We start from the raw sequence: 14,739 nt of genomic DNA on the forward strand, positions 1-14,739 counted from the left end.
CCGCTGGTGTTGTTGGGGGATTAAAGCAGCGGCGGCCCCATACACAAACGCAGCTGGTTCCGTTTGGTCAGCCTGAGCCTTGCTGTGAAACCACGACAAGAATTCCAGTAAGTTGGCAACACTGAAACACAAAGAAAACAACAATAGGAAAAGACCTTCCGTGCAGAAAGGAATGTTTCAAGCACTGTTCTCCTACAGTGAAAGGAGAGAGGGTGGGAGGGAGGAGAGAGATTTGAAGAGGGCAGGTCCCCCTCCTCCCCCAGCAGCTCTGGATCTTGTGATGGAGAGATCTTATCCTCTCTTTGTGATTCAGAGGTGCCAGGAAGCTAATTGAATATTCTGATCTGCCCCCAGTGTTTCTTGTGGCTTGACCCCGGTGCTGTGTCGTACCACTACACCAAACAGCCCTGAACCTGCATAAATCACAACTTTGTAAAAGCCTACGCTCCACATCTTCTCCCCCTTCCCTCCCCCCCAGGCCCCCCTTTTTTAGCTTGATAGATAGAAAATCTTTACAGAAAGGTTTAGGGAGCTTAGTGCTCTACAGATCCTAGAGGAAAAATCGCAATCTGCTAATAAACAGCAACGTGTTCCTCTGCAACTTTTGCAAAAATAATGCAGGCACCTCCACCCCTTACTTGAAATTGCAGTCCAAAGCAAAAAAAAAAAAAAAAAGTTAATATTTTGAAGTATCACTTAAGTTCTGCTGCAGTGTCAGCAAACACTCATTGCAATGTAATGAATGTAGCACAAAACAAACATAAATAATATATGGAATTTATGAAGGTGAGATCATTAAAATTAATCTGGCAAGTTTCTTGCAAAACAAATAGACCAATCTCTCTCCTATGGTGTATATGCATGGTAGCATCTTTCTGTTCACATACGTGTGTATGTGTGAACACATGCATAGTTATGCCATGCTGTTTCTTTCTAAGTTTTCTAGTATTTCTGAGCAATATCCAAGTATTTCTGAGCAATATCCAAGTAATTTAGCTTCCTTTAGTTTGTGTGATGCTCTTGCTCCTACAAGGAAAACCTCCAAAATGTTTTTGCCCTTTTCCCAAGAGTGCATTCCATCATGAAGTATCAGGATATCTTTATCTTTCCCCCATGATACCATGCCCTGTTCTACCCTTGTTAGTAGGTATATGATTCCTGAAATAGCAGCAATAAAACTCAGGCAGGCATTTCACATGTGCTGTACACTGTTAGAACCAGAATAAAGTGTCTCTGGCTGATACCTTAAGCATTCACAGCCAAAGCACTTCACCAAACTGATTTTATCTCCCTAGAAGGTGCAGAAATAAGTTTCATTGCTACAGTTTCCCTTTTGCGATTTTTCTGTGAGGAATAAAAAAGCCCCAACTTCTAGGCTTTATCCCCTGCATTGGAAAGGAGGTATTTCTAAGTTGTCAAGTACACTTTCCTTGGTTGGAGCATGCCTGTGGGATGCTAAAACCTGTGGTGTATTTCACTTGCAAACCCAAATTCCCCGCAACTAGCGCCTACGGTCGGTGTGGCACCACGGCCCCCGCTCCCCAGCCTGTGCAGAGCGGGACCGGCCGCATCCTGCCCCCGCTGCCGGCGGGGAAGGAGGGGCAGAGGCAGCCCGGGGCTGCGGGGCCTGGAGCGGTGCCTGATTCCCTCATGCTAGTTCCGGGGCCGCCGGGTATAAAGAGCTTTATGCAATGTCTGGAGGGTGGGAGTTTATAGAAAACGCGATGCCTCAACAGGCGAACGCGCCTTTCTTCTGCAACTAGCGGGACAAGCAAAGCGACGGGGCTCCTTGCGCGCTGCCCTGCAGCCCGGCACCCCCGCGTCGAGCGGCCAGCTTCTGAGGGAGCTGGAGCATCCCAGCCCGGATGGGACCGCACCGTCGGATGGACGGCAGAGCAGCAGCTGCCTGCAAGCTGCTCGTTTTATTCGCCGCGTGCATACTGCGGGGCAGCTGCCAAGGTAAGCGCTGCGCTCCCGCCGCCCGGCGCCCCGGGCGGACAAGTCCCGAGTGGGGCTAATAACGGGGCTCGCTCGGGCGCTGCCGCCGCCCCTCGGCAGCGGGAGCTGGCGCTCCCCAGGAGCCCTTCGACGGACTTGGTGTCTCTGGAGGAAAAGGCACTGGCGCCTTAAAAGAAAAACAGCACAGACCACACCGGCTCTGTAATTTCGCTTCATCTCAGCTTTAAGTTATCCTTTTTTTTTTTTTCTCCTTTTTTTCGGAGTCGTGCAAACTTTTTATGTATGTATGTATGTATGTATGTATGTATTTATTTTCTTTTCCCGGCGCGTTGCACCAGGCAGCGCCCCGTGGCTGGGCACCTCGCGCTCACGGCGCCGTGCGGGGCCGCGGGCTCTGCCTGAGGTGAAAACCCGCGGGGCCGGCGGGCCGGGCCCCGAGCAGCAGCGCACGGCGCGGCCGCGGGGCCGAACTTTGTCTGCGGGCTTTGCCGTCGCTAGGCGACGCGGCTGCATGTGACCCGCCGCCGCGGGCCCTCAGCCGGCCGCGGGGGGCGGCCTCCCCTCGGGGCTGCCATCGGGGCTCCCCACACAGCCCCGGCTCCCCGCCCACGGCACCGGGCTGCGGGGAGCCCGAGGTGCCGAGCGCCTGGCGGGGCCCCGGGGGTGAAGCGGCGGCGCTGCTGGTTGAGGGGTGCGTCTGCGCCTTCAAGTTGTTAATCTGCTTTCCTCGCTCAACTCTTAGGTTAAGCTCCTTAGGCAGAATCAAGTAAGTAATTATACAGCAACTGCTGCTAGCGGCTCCCGCTTGGGAGCGGCGAAAGAGGAGATAGCTAATGGGCTGCAGGAGACCTGCAAAAGCCCTAGCCAAGGAGGTCACGCTGGGCAGGGAGTTAATCCGGCGCCCTGTTAGGTTACACTGGGCAGAATGGAAGCTGCAGAGCTCCTCTGGAAGTGCATTTCCTTGCTCCGCTCCCGCTTTTCACTCTTCAGAGTGCCCAGTAAGTGACATAACTGAGGGCGAGGAAAACTCCAACCCCTGCTCGTAGGCAGTGGACGCGCAGCACTTTTCACTTTGTTGGTTCCTCCCGCTCCGCTCCCTTCAGGGCAGTAGAATAAATAATTGTGCAAGCAAAACAGTATAGTTATAGTAATGGCATAACTGGTACCAGTATAAAACACCTGGCTGGCAATCTTGACCACACTGATTGTTACTGTGAAATACTTGATACGCTTAAGTTGAGATCCTTGAATCTTGAGATTGTGTTAAGCCCTCATTTCAAAAAAAAAAATAAAAAAAATCAAAAATCATGCAAACAAATCCAAAGAAATCAGTGAAAATTGTATTATCTTGACTAATCCTCAGTGTTTTGAAAATATGCTTCCAGTAATATTTTTGATGTTCTCAGGTTGGTGATGCCTAAACATTCCCATAATGCACCGGATACTTCTAGAACAAGTTTCACTTGGCTACTTTCTCAGTTGATCCTGTCACAACTCTTCCTTCATTGAGTTAACTCTGGATTTCCTGAAATTAAATATAGCACTTACAAACCAAATAAAAATACCCCTTCTTGTAAAGGCCAGTAATACAGAGCCGTGTTCTGCAACTTTTCCTGTCCAGGCCTTATTGCTTGTAAGGTGGCTGTTACCAGAAGACATTGCCACTGAAACAGAAAAAACCTACCTAACTAGAGGTAGTGTAAAAAAGAAGTGTCATGAGACTAATGTTAATGTTTGTTTTGAGGAATGGGAAAGCACTATGTACTCTGACACACACTCCAGACACTGGATGGATGTTGCACTCTCAGCAGTTTTACAGAGGGCAAATGAGATCACTAGGACAACTTTATGGTTGAACAATGAGTTCTTTAGGCTTACTGCAAAGCATATCAGATCTGTATACTCATGCAGTGCTCCCCAGTGTCTGTGAGCGCTCTCACCTTAACTAACATGGAAGGTTTGCTGTACTTTTTCTGAGGAGACTTTAGTACCTGAAAGTGGCTGAAGATTTTTCTGTTCTAAATTGGTTCTGTGCCAGAAGCACTGTTAGTTTCTTTATAAATCATTCATATATATGAAAATCACATGTAAATCATTCATTTAAAAAAACAAACACACAAACTGGTTTTCTTTATTAAAAAAATACTCTTTAGACACAAAATAGTAAGAACATTATTTGTAAATCTACTATATTTAGAATCTCTACTGCCCATATATTTCAGTTGCTTAAATTTCCTTCATTGGTCTTCCTTTTTTGTGTACCGTAGGTCCTGATGACCTACTTTCAACACAGATGATATAAATATTACAAAAATATATATATTAGCATCAAAATAATACTATTGATTTCATAAATAATTAAATATTTTGACTTTGGTGTTGTTTTTTATCACCAATTCTATTAATTTAGTACATGTTACAAGACGCTGCTAGTCTCACCTTTTTTCAGGCTAGCATATACTTGCAGTGAAATTTTGCTGCAGTTTATTGCAAAGTACCATTTAGCTTTTGTAAGGCCAGGCCTTCCCTGTACTATACAGTTTACAACATCTAAATTGGGGTTGTCCACCCTCACGTTCTCCCAACCTCCCTCACTCCCCTTGTTTCTTGTGGATTTTTTTCTTTAAGACTTTTCACGTATGGCATGAAAGAAGACAGATTCATGTTGCTTTGAATCATGAAATCAGTGCTTTCTTAGCAAGGCTATACTTTCCTTGCTGATAATCATAATATTAGTGTAAACTTACAAATTCTGGGAAATGCAGCTGGAAACCTAAGCATTCTCATTAACAGTCTCATTAACATGTATGCTAATTTTTTGAAAATTTCGATTCCATATTGAGCTAAGAGGCTAGAAGATCAAGCTAGGTTGACTTCTGACTTTAATTTTTGCTCCTTCTTTAATAACTCATAGTTTATTGATGCTTTTAGAAGTTTTCTATTGATACCAAGCGCGGAAGACTTTCTAAAATAATTTTTTTAAAGAAAGGCAGTTACCTGTTCTGTGGACATATTGTCAAAATGTGATCTGCCCAGATTCTTTGCTGTAACACAAAAGTTAGTGCATCAAATTTGACGTACATCTTAAATCTCTGCAATGATAGATCATCAGTTTAAATGTGACACAGACCAAAGTGACTAAAATTTGTCATCGTTAAAAGGTCCCAATCATTCTACAAGAATGAAAGCTATTTTAAGACTGAATTTGTATGGTGGATAGTATAGCTCAGAAATCATAATGAACGGTTGCATGAAGCTGGCCAGTAATGAATAGGTACAGTAAGTCCAAGTAGATGAAACCTCTAACCGTTCTTTCCAGAATGTCACGGAGAAACATGCTCTTCCATCACGTATCTTGAGAGTTCGATCTCCAAATTAATAATTCAGTGTGTTTTTACAGATGCTGCCTTTGTTCAAATCTATTCAATGCCTGTGGAACGATGTATAGTGACATTGCTGTAGGCGACAGGCCACAGTCAGTGTTCACACTTCCTTGTACAGTGCTGTGTATGTTTAAATGACAGAGAAGCCTCTCTGTAAGATTGTGCTCCTGCCAAGACCCACTGCATGAGGCTTTCCTCAGGGACCAAGGATTTGGGAGTAATGAGAAAGGATGACAAAAAAAATGAATGTGATGATGCAATCCCTACTTACAGTTTTAGTAGGTATCATGCCTTACCTATGGGCTGCAACATTCATCATAATCCTGAACTGATATATTTTACTTGGTTTCTCTTGGTGATGTACTTTTACAAAATCAAGAACAAAACTCCTACTTGGTTTGTGTACCTGGTTCTGAACATGTGTCTTTCCTGAGGGCTAAAAATTTAAAAGTACATCTCAGTGAAACACATTGTAATCTTCTGGCATTTCAATTAACGAGACATAGCTCTGTGCACTGGCAGTCATCTTTTTTTTTTTTTTTGTAAGACTCTTTTTAATGAGTAGTTCTCTTTTAATACATCTCTTGATTTTTCTTAATAATTTACTATTTCTGTATCCTGTTCAGCAAAGCATAGCAGGAATTTGCTAAGTAATCAGGTGAAGTGAAGAATGGGACAGCCCCCAAAAATTTTAGTTAAAAATTGAAGGCAGTAATTGGATGACACCTAGTTAGATTTTGGTTCTGTGCCAAATGCTAGAATTACAGTAAATAATTAAGCTAAAGGAGTCAAGACAAATAGAGAGAGAGCATCTAAGGAGATTTCAGCTAAGATAAATGTGTGATGTATGTGTTGCTTCAATTTCCCTGTAAGACAAACTAAAACCTTCTTTCATACATTGAGCTGATTGGAAATTTGAGCAATGAAATCCCACTTTAATCCAGATTTATTCTCCATGTGTTTTGCAGGAAATGAGCAAAGATTCATTTGGGGAAAAGGTAGAATGCAATTTCATTAAAGCCTTTTAATTCTTCTCCTTTTGGGCTTCCTGGATTGACATGAAATCAGTCACACTGTTTGGAGCCTTTCCCCTTCCATACGCCTTGTTGCACTGTTAGATTATTGCCAGATCAAAGCCCAGTGGTGTTTGCTTTTAACTCCTCATTATTTAGCACAGAAACTGGAGGTTCTTTTGTCAAGACTTTTCTTACTGAATACTCTTATTTTTAATTAAGCAATAATCAGACATGTTTTAGAGGTAGTTTCTCAACTGGGAGTATTGGATCAAATGTTGTTCTGTCATCCTACAAAACTTGTTCAATTTGAGAGCTTGTGAAAACTCTTCAAATGGACAAATAACATGAAACTTCGAATCGTATTGTACTGTCACTTCTTAAAGCAGGAGCTTTAATTGTGTCTCCTCTTTTAGAGCTCTACTTAATAAGTGTTGGAACCACATAGCACTTTGGATGTTTCAAAGGAAATTATACTTTGTAGAAGGTGTGATTGTTGAAAAACATTAAAGGTCCCTTTTAATTCATGATCCACACATTGACATCTATATAAAAAGACATGTTTTTATTCTTGATTAGGTAACAGTTGCTAATTAGCTATTATAATCAGATAATTGGTCAGTGTCTTTCTAATGCTATACACTGCGTGTGGCAAATAAATGCAGACTTTTTTTTTCAAATTACTTAAAAATAAAGTGCTTCTTCATATAATTTAATAATTGGACTTTATTCATAAAATGCCTTGAACTGTTTGTAGATGAAGAAAGAATAAGGGTTCTTCTCAGTAAAGTCAGCGCAACTCCATTGATTTCAAAGAAATTACCCGAGTTGTACTGATCTGAGAGATGGAAAATAGGATTCAGTGAAGAGTAAACATCTCTTTTAATAGCTTATTATTGCTTGAGATCCATTTTGAAGTCCACTTTCTTATGGTAATGTTCATTTTATTAACTGTTTTTTGTTTCCTTAGCTTAGCACATTTTAAAAACAGTTCAAGAAAATGAAGTTTAATGAGTAAGTGTAGAAATGTTTAATGGAGTGGATAGCCCTTAGTGGATTCTATAAGCTTTTGCTGTTGGTTTCAAGCCTTTTAATGTTTTCTTTGTTTTGCAACGCTTGAAGTAGATTAGAGATCTAAGGATCACTGTTACAAGTTTTGCTTTGGATTAATGGCATAAAAGAGTTAACTGAAATTGTTCTACTTTTATGCCCTGTTATATTTTGTACTTTTAACATGAATAATTTGATTTTGTTTTGCATTCAAGAAGTGAGATCTTCGGCAGAAGGGCCCTGTAGAACAGTACTTGGTCTGTCCGGTTATTTGCTTATGCAAGCAGGTCATGATGCCACCACCTACTGAGTAGAGTCAGAGAATGGGGGTCCATTCCAGTAGGGACTGCCGTGGATGAGGATTGAAAGCTCATGTCTGTGGAACAAGGAGAAGAACAGGGGTTTTAGGTGTGCTCCATAGCATCTCTACAAAAACAGTTGGTGTAATACACAAGATATCTCAGAACTCATAGAATCATAGAATATCCTGAGTTGGAAGGGACCCATAAGGATCATCAAGTCCAACTTCTATATTCATATTTAGAACCTGGGTAATGCTTTTATCTTCAAAATCCATTGGGCACAGTAGCAACTCAGCTAAACATACCAGAGGGTTTAGTTAGAGGGAAGTATAGGGCTTGCAGAATTTGAGCGCATACTACATGCAAAAATTGTGTTCCCCCAGTTTTCCCAGAAATGGGAAGTTGACTTCACATCAGTCAATACCGGTGGGAGACCCCATTTAGATCTGACCAAGCCCTTGTCAGGCTTTGACACCAAAGGGTATGGTTTCCCAAGATGTGATGAGCTAATTTGCCAGCTCACTGCTGCTGAAAGCAGGAGGCCCCACTCCTCTCCCTCCTGCAACGTCTCAGTCCCATGTTACTGCCTGGGTTCTTGCTCCTTATGTGGTGCTAGCACCACTGCTTATCTAACCTCTCAGCAGCTTTCACTTACAAGCCCAGTGGAAAACTAAAACAGGTCTAGGGAGCTAGATGGCTTGGTGAATTAGGGCAGCACACAGGAAGATGTGGTAATCAGCAGAGTTTGGAAAACCCTAGCATCTAGTGGGAGAAGGAGCAGAATTGGAAAGAGGGAGAGAGAGACCCTTTTTTGCATGGTTAGTAGTAAGTCGGTGGGTTGGCTCCGCTGGCCATGCAATTGCTGCTTAATGCTACTGTTAGGTGCATATAGGAAATGCCTGGCTAGCATGCTAGTGACAAGAGTGGTCCTGTTGGGGCTGTAAAGAACCGATGTTAGCACTGCTGGAAACCCTTTTGTAAAGTTGTCTAGTGTAAACAGATGGCTTGACTTGAATGGGACTGCTCACGTGTTCACTTTTGAGCAGGATTGTAGGGCTGTTCTCAACCTGCAGTACAATAAACGAGCTGGACGATAACCAAGCGCCTGGAATGCTGCGGCAGGGTTGCAGCGTTAGTGGCCGTCTAGCTGAGTTACCGAAAAAACAATTTGTACTACCGAGATATAGCAGGTTTCTAAACCATTTCACTTGGAACAAGTGAGCTCCAGTTTGTGTCTGAAGTTAGTGACAGAGTTTGTGGTGTCTTCTGTTAGGTAGATAACAGTAGTAGATAGTTTTGTTAGCTTTGCCATTTTTGCCTTTTCTGCATGAAGTCAGCCACAGAATGCATTTTAAGGCCTGACTGACTCTCACTGGGAATGAATTTTAGTTCCCAGTGTTCTGTAAAGGTACCAAAGTACTGACATTTCTTTTGTTACCTCTGCAGTGAGGTAACCTGAAAGACATAAAGTTATTTAGTGGAGTAATTAAACTGGGCCTCCTTAGTTATTAATCTGAGCCCTGACAAATTCCTGTTGGCTGACCCAAGTGGGAGATCTGAATAGAGCCTCAGCCACGGAGCAGCGCTGCCCCGTCTGTGCTCCAGCAGGCAGGCCGTTGGCCTCACATGGGGCTCCTTTGGCACTTCTACTAGAAGTGATATTGTTTCATGGGATTTGTATTATAATTGTAGACAACTGGAAAAAATATAATTTAACAGTGGAAATATAAAAATCCTGATAACATTTGTTTTTATTAATTTTGCAGTTTTTAGCTTTACTAAGCCAGCCACAGACCACAGAAGCCACTTTAGAAATGGTTATCTTACAGTACAAATTTAAAAAAGCAATAAAGCTTTAAAATTGAACTTTAAATCCTTTAGAAATCTCTTTTTTTTTTTTTTTTTTTTTTTTTTTAAGAAAAAAAGGAAACAAACACAAATAGATAAAATCAGTGAAATAACGAGTGGCAAAATTTAAATTAACGAAGGATGAGGTGAAAGCACCGACCTTGACAAAATGCTTTATCCATACTGAGATTTTATTGCCTATTAGATAACAAAAATGATTCTTCCCTGTATTTTGTTGAGTCTCCTGAATAAAGATGCTTTAGCAATCAGGTACTGTCTTTTTAGCTGTGCAATACTTTTTAACTCGCAGGCCTTCTTAATTTTTTTCTTATAGGGTCACAGAATTCTCAGAGACTTTAATCCCAAGAAATTTCATTCGGTGGCAGAGAGAGAAAGAAGGGGAGAGAGCCCCCAATTATTGTCCGTTTGAGAGAAAATCTCAGTCATTCTATGTTTGTATAGAGATACTGACTTTTTGTCCAGCAATATACCAGGTGTGGTCGCAGCCTTGTTTCTAGCAGCATTTGGACAGACTGATGGAACTATTTCTATGAGGAAGGGATTATGATTTAAAAGTTGAAAATCTGTAGGCAAACTCAGAGGGCTGGAATACCTCTCCAGGCTGAGGGAGTTGGGGTTGTTCAGCCTGGAGAAGAGAAGGCTCCAGTGGTTTTCCAGCCCCTAAAGGGGGCCTACAAGACAGCAGGAGAAGGGATCTTTATCAGGGAGCGTAGTGCAGCTGTGGGTACCCCATTCCTGGAAGTGTTTAATGATGTGGCTTTGGGCAGCCTGGGCTGGTGGGAGGTGTCCCTGCCTGTGGCAGGGGGAGTGGAACTGCATGGTCTTTCAAGTCCTTTCCAACCCAAACCATTCTGTGATTGTATGTTGTGTTCTACTGATACCTGGGAGAGAACCAGTGCCTTTTTCTGTTATTTATGATTATACATGATATGATAAATTTCTCGTAGTTACTCTCTTCTGATTGATTCAAGGACTTCGTCTTTTTAGTATTACTGTTTTGGTAACAGGATTTTTATTAAAAATGAAATATATATATATATATATATATATAACATTTAAAAATGAAATAGCCGTAGGATAATTTAATTCTCACTGCCCATTTTAAGGTCTGTTAAGATAAAATTGTGTTCTGTGAGAGCACATCAGACAACATTGCTTTTCTAGTTCAGATGATCTTTCTTTACTTAGTCCTTTAGCACGTGGCATTTCCTTTTCAAAAAGCTTGATAAGGGGTGATCAGACATAGCTATTAGCTGCTGGCTGAAATTGTATCACTTCAGAATGAGGGGGAATCATAACAAATGTCAATGAATCAGAAGAAATACTTGTACTTCCTACTACCACAGTAGATGGTTGTAGCATATAGCGTGTCTATTCTGTGCAGACACTTCAGTTCTGTTTTTCTGAAAATACTGTTATGCTTAGTTTTCACCAAGTCCCAGTCGCTATTTCTGATGAAGGACAACTGGGTATGCTATGAAGCTTTGGGATGCAGATTAAGTTCTCTTTTTTATCCAAGAGTCCCAATAGGTATGAAGGTGCTGCTCAAGTAGTGAACAATTTTGATACGGATATGAGTTATAAGACAGAAGTAACTTTTGTTCTGTGTGCTCACTGTATTTATAACCTGTAAGGGGAAATGGTTAATTTTTTGCATGACAAGTTTCATTTTTAATTCAGTAATTTATGATATAATATTCCAGTAAAGTTTATGGTTTGGCAAAGTGTTGCATGTTGCATAGCAATTTTCAGTCTAACAATAATACGTAAAATAAATGTAAATGGCATGATTTCACTGGCATAAACTTCATTGTAAGACTTTTTACTGAGGCTGATTCCTAATGTTGCAGTGACTCATCAGCTTTCAGGAGAGCATGACTGAACTGAATGCAGCTTGCCATCTCAGCATGAGGTTTAATTTTGAGAACAAACAGCACATTGGTTGGAAAATTTATTTAAAAAACAATACAGCTCTCAAAGTGAGTGTAGCTCCCTGAGAAGGTGGTTTTATCATTGGCTACTGCATCTACATGTATCAAACTTTCTTAGTGCTGTGTACTGTACATGCTGTAAGTTGTTTGAGCACTTTTTTTTTCCCTGCTTGCTTTTTTTTATTTTTTCTTTTCATTTTCCATGTGCTATGTACTTGTAAATACTTCTTATTCTTGAAGATTGTTCTCATTTGGCTATATTCCCCCTCTCCCTACCACCCCCTTATTTCCCAATTATTATTCTACAGCAGCCTCGGGGCCATTAGCAAGGTCCATTCTTACAAAAATGCTTGGGATGCTTCCTTCTGTGAGTAATTGGGGGTGTCTTTTACTTCTACTGTGTTTGCTTGTTCTTCTTCCTCTTCATGTCATTTGGTCAATTAGAACAGATTTTTGCATATTTAATGTGCTATTCATGAAAAAGAAACTTCTGGGATTGAGGAGAGCTCAGAAGTGTATGCTTCCCTGGGGATCCACAGCGCTTGCTTCGCTTACCCGGCTAACACCATCACAATTGAATTATGTGGATTAAGACAGCTAATGTCAAGACAACTGGTTAAGATTACCCAATTTAGTGCAGAATGTGTTCTTTCCGTATAATGTGTCTGAAATACATTTTTATATCGTGGAGGCTAATGTTCCACTTCCACAAATATTGTTTCTTTTAAATTCGGCCAGATGGTTAATAACTTTACTAAACTCTCTAAGAAAGGAGTATAAATAATTTTTATTAGTCTCAGCAATGAAAATAGTTTGTATACATTTGGAGATAAAGAAAGTGTCCAATAAAAAATAATGGCTGATTCTCAGTTATCACTGAAGTGTGGGAAATTTGACAGAAACTTAAACGAAAGAAGGAGCATGGTCTGTTCAATATAGGGAATATTTACTTTATCAGTAAAAAGGAGTACATGTCCTGTCTATTAAAATTAGACCTTGCTTAAAAGGATTATTTCTTATTCCTGCCTAGTTATAGGACTGCGAAGACAGTAAGAGTTGATTTGTTGCTATTTAAAATGTTTCTGACTTGAATCAAGATTCCAAAGGTGTTGCTGTTTTTATGAGTTTGCTTACAGTACCATGTGATGGTAATGACATGTAATATGGATATGTGCTCTTCGTGGGCATGTATAATAAATAAGCTGTCATGATTTTGAATTCAAGAGATCTTTTTTTCTTTACATTTAGGATTAGTGTGAATAATTTAAAATTATGGTTTGTGTGTGTATACGTATATTTTTTTGAAGTGATAATGTAGAGACCACAGTTATTTTGTTCTGAATACCAGAGCTTAAACAGACAAACAAACAAAAAGATTTTTTTTCTTCCTCAAGAGGGCTGCATGTGATTTATCAGAAAATTAGGAGCTAGTTCTGTGTATTAGTAGTTCAGCGTAATACTTGAAAAAAAGAAAATTAAATTCATTAAAAATGAATTTGTAAACTTTTTTTTTTTATCAGGCTATTTACATTTATTGCTTTTTCAATTGAAAAAGCTGAACCAAGGTAGAGAGGATGAGGATTATGAATATCTTTAACGTTGCTAGGAGGCATTTACAGTGTCATTCCTTTGAACTTGATGTCTATAGGAGACTTGAACCCTTTTTTCTTTGCAGGAAAGCTTTCCTGCTTAGTTTCAGTAGATTAAAATACTGAATTTCTTTAATTCCTGGATTTATGTTGACGCATTAGCAGAAATGAATCTATAGTTCTTTTATAACTGTATTAACTGAAAACAAATAGTTTAACATAGAATACACTAACTTTTAAGTATTTCTAAAAAGAGTTTGCATGTGAACATTATTAAAATGAGATTTGATGCCTTAGTTTTAGCAATGATTTTAGTAGAAAAGTATCAGTATATGCAAGAGTGTGCAGACACAAAGCATAGAATATACTTTTGGAAAGCACAATTTAGTAATTTTCTATTATTTCTTGTATCTAAGTGGCATTGCTGATTTACACCAGAAGAAGCTGTCTCAATGCTTTTTTTTTTTTTTTTGGCATTGAGGCAACATTGTTTCTTAGTATGTCCTTTTGAAAGGGAAATGATAAAAATCTGTTGTAGTAGTGAAACATTATACTTCTAAGTCCATTTTGAAAGACAAAACTTTCAATTTTCTTCTTGAATTTTAAGGTTTTTTTTGGGTTGAAAGTCAGTGAGTAAAACTTTAAAAAGTAGATATCAGAATCTGACAGGCAAGATCTGTTTATACCAATTTGTGGTATAAATCATCTGCTGAACTCAGGGCGTGGTTTGCTCACAAGTTCTGCTCCTGTGAGTATGGAACATGTAGCTCATCCATCTGAGATGGAAATAGACTCTGCATATCCAGCCAGGCTTACGCAAAGGAACAAATAAGGAAAGATTAAAATTAAGTTTCCCTTCTATTTTCATTTTGTGCATCCTCCTAGTAAGTTCTATTTATAATCCAGTAATATTTAAACACAAGTAGATTTTTAGGGAGAGATGAACTGGAGGTGTAATTTTCTGTTGCTTTGTGAAATAACAGCTGTTCTATTATTGTCATCAGTGGGTTTCTGCTAAATTTTGAGGAACCTGTACAACTAGGATTTGGGAGCCAAACCTCTAAGTCCAGCTAGTATCAGTGGAGAAACAAATCTGTTGCTTCAAATTCTGGCCTCTGTGCTCTGTATACAGAGGTCTTCCAGTTATGTGAAGTGAGCACAGACTTTTTGTACTGTATTTTCATTAATACTGTCAAGATAATTTCTCTAATATAGCCTAGCTAACAGACATGTAGGCATAAAACATGTTCAGAACATCTTTTCCTATTGTAATTGCTAGCAGAAAACTACTTTTCAGGGCATTTCACAAAAATAAGCAAAGGTCTTTGGTGAATTATGGATTTTCTTTCCTTCTTCTTTGGTGCGGGGGAATGGAGATGGAATTTGCAGAGGTTCATCTTCACCTCCCTGAGCATTCCAAAACCTCAGACTGTGTGAAATGTAGTTAAGCTAGGCAAAAATCCGACATCAAAATGTATGAGAGGTGTATCTCCAGGACTTCACCTGCAGGGCCATTGGAGTGGGCTACTTTGGTGCTTATTCTGTTTGGGGGCCACGTGGAAACAAACAGTAGTACCCTTTGTTGGAAGGCAGCAAGGGAGAAAAGAGAACTTGTCACTTGCAGTTCTTTTTGTAAAATTTAT

At 40.2% G+C, this 14,739-nt stretch overlaps 1 protein-coding gene across 1 annotated transcript in view; it reads left to right on the forward strand.

Moving 5' to 3' along the window:
• Window positions 1–1,650: 1,650 nt before the first annotated feature.
• Window positions 1,651–14,739, forward strand: part of LRP2 (LDL receptor related protein 2) — a gene marked incomplete at both ends in the record, with an annotated part of 116,183 nt that continues 103,094 nt past the window's right edge. Inside the window, 4 exon segments of the mRNA XM_084288772.1 lie at window positions 1,651–1,697; window positions 1,699–1,780; window positions 1,783–1,840; window positions 1,843–1,959. Coding sequence (XP_084144898.1) covers window positions 1,651–1,697; window positions 1,699–1,780; window positions 1,783–1,840; window positions 1,843–1,959 — 304 coding nt within the window.

The sequence above is a fragment of the Netta rufina genome (genome assembly GCF_964035555.1).
Source record: "Netta rufina genome assembly, chromosome: 6".
Lineage (NCBI taxonomy): Eukaryota > Metazoa > Chordata > Aves > Anseriformes > Anatidae > Netta > Netta rufina.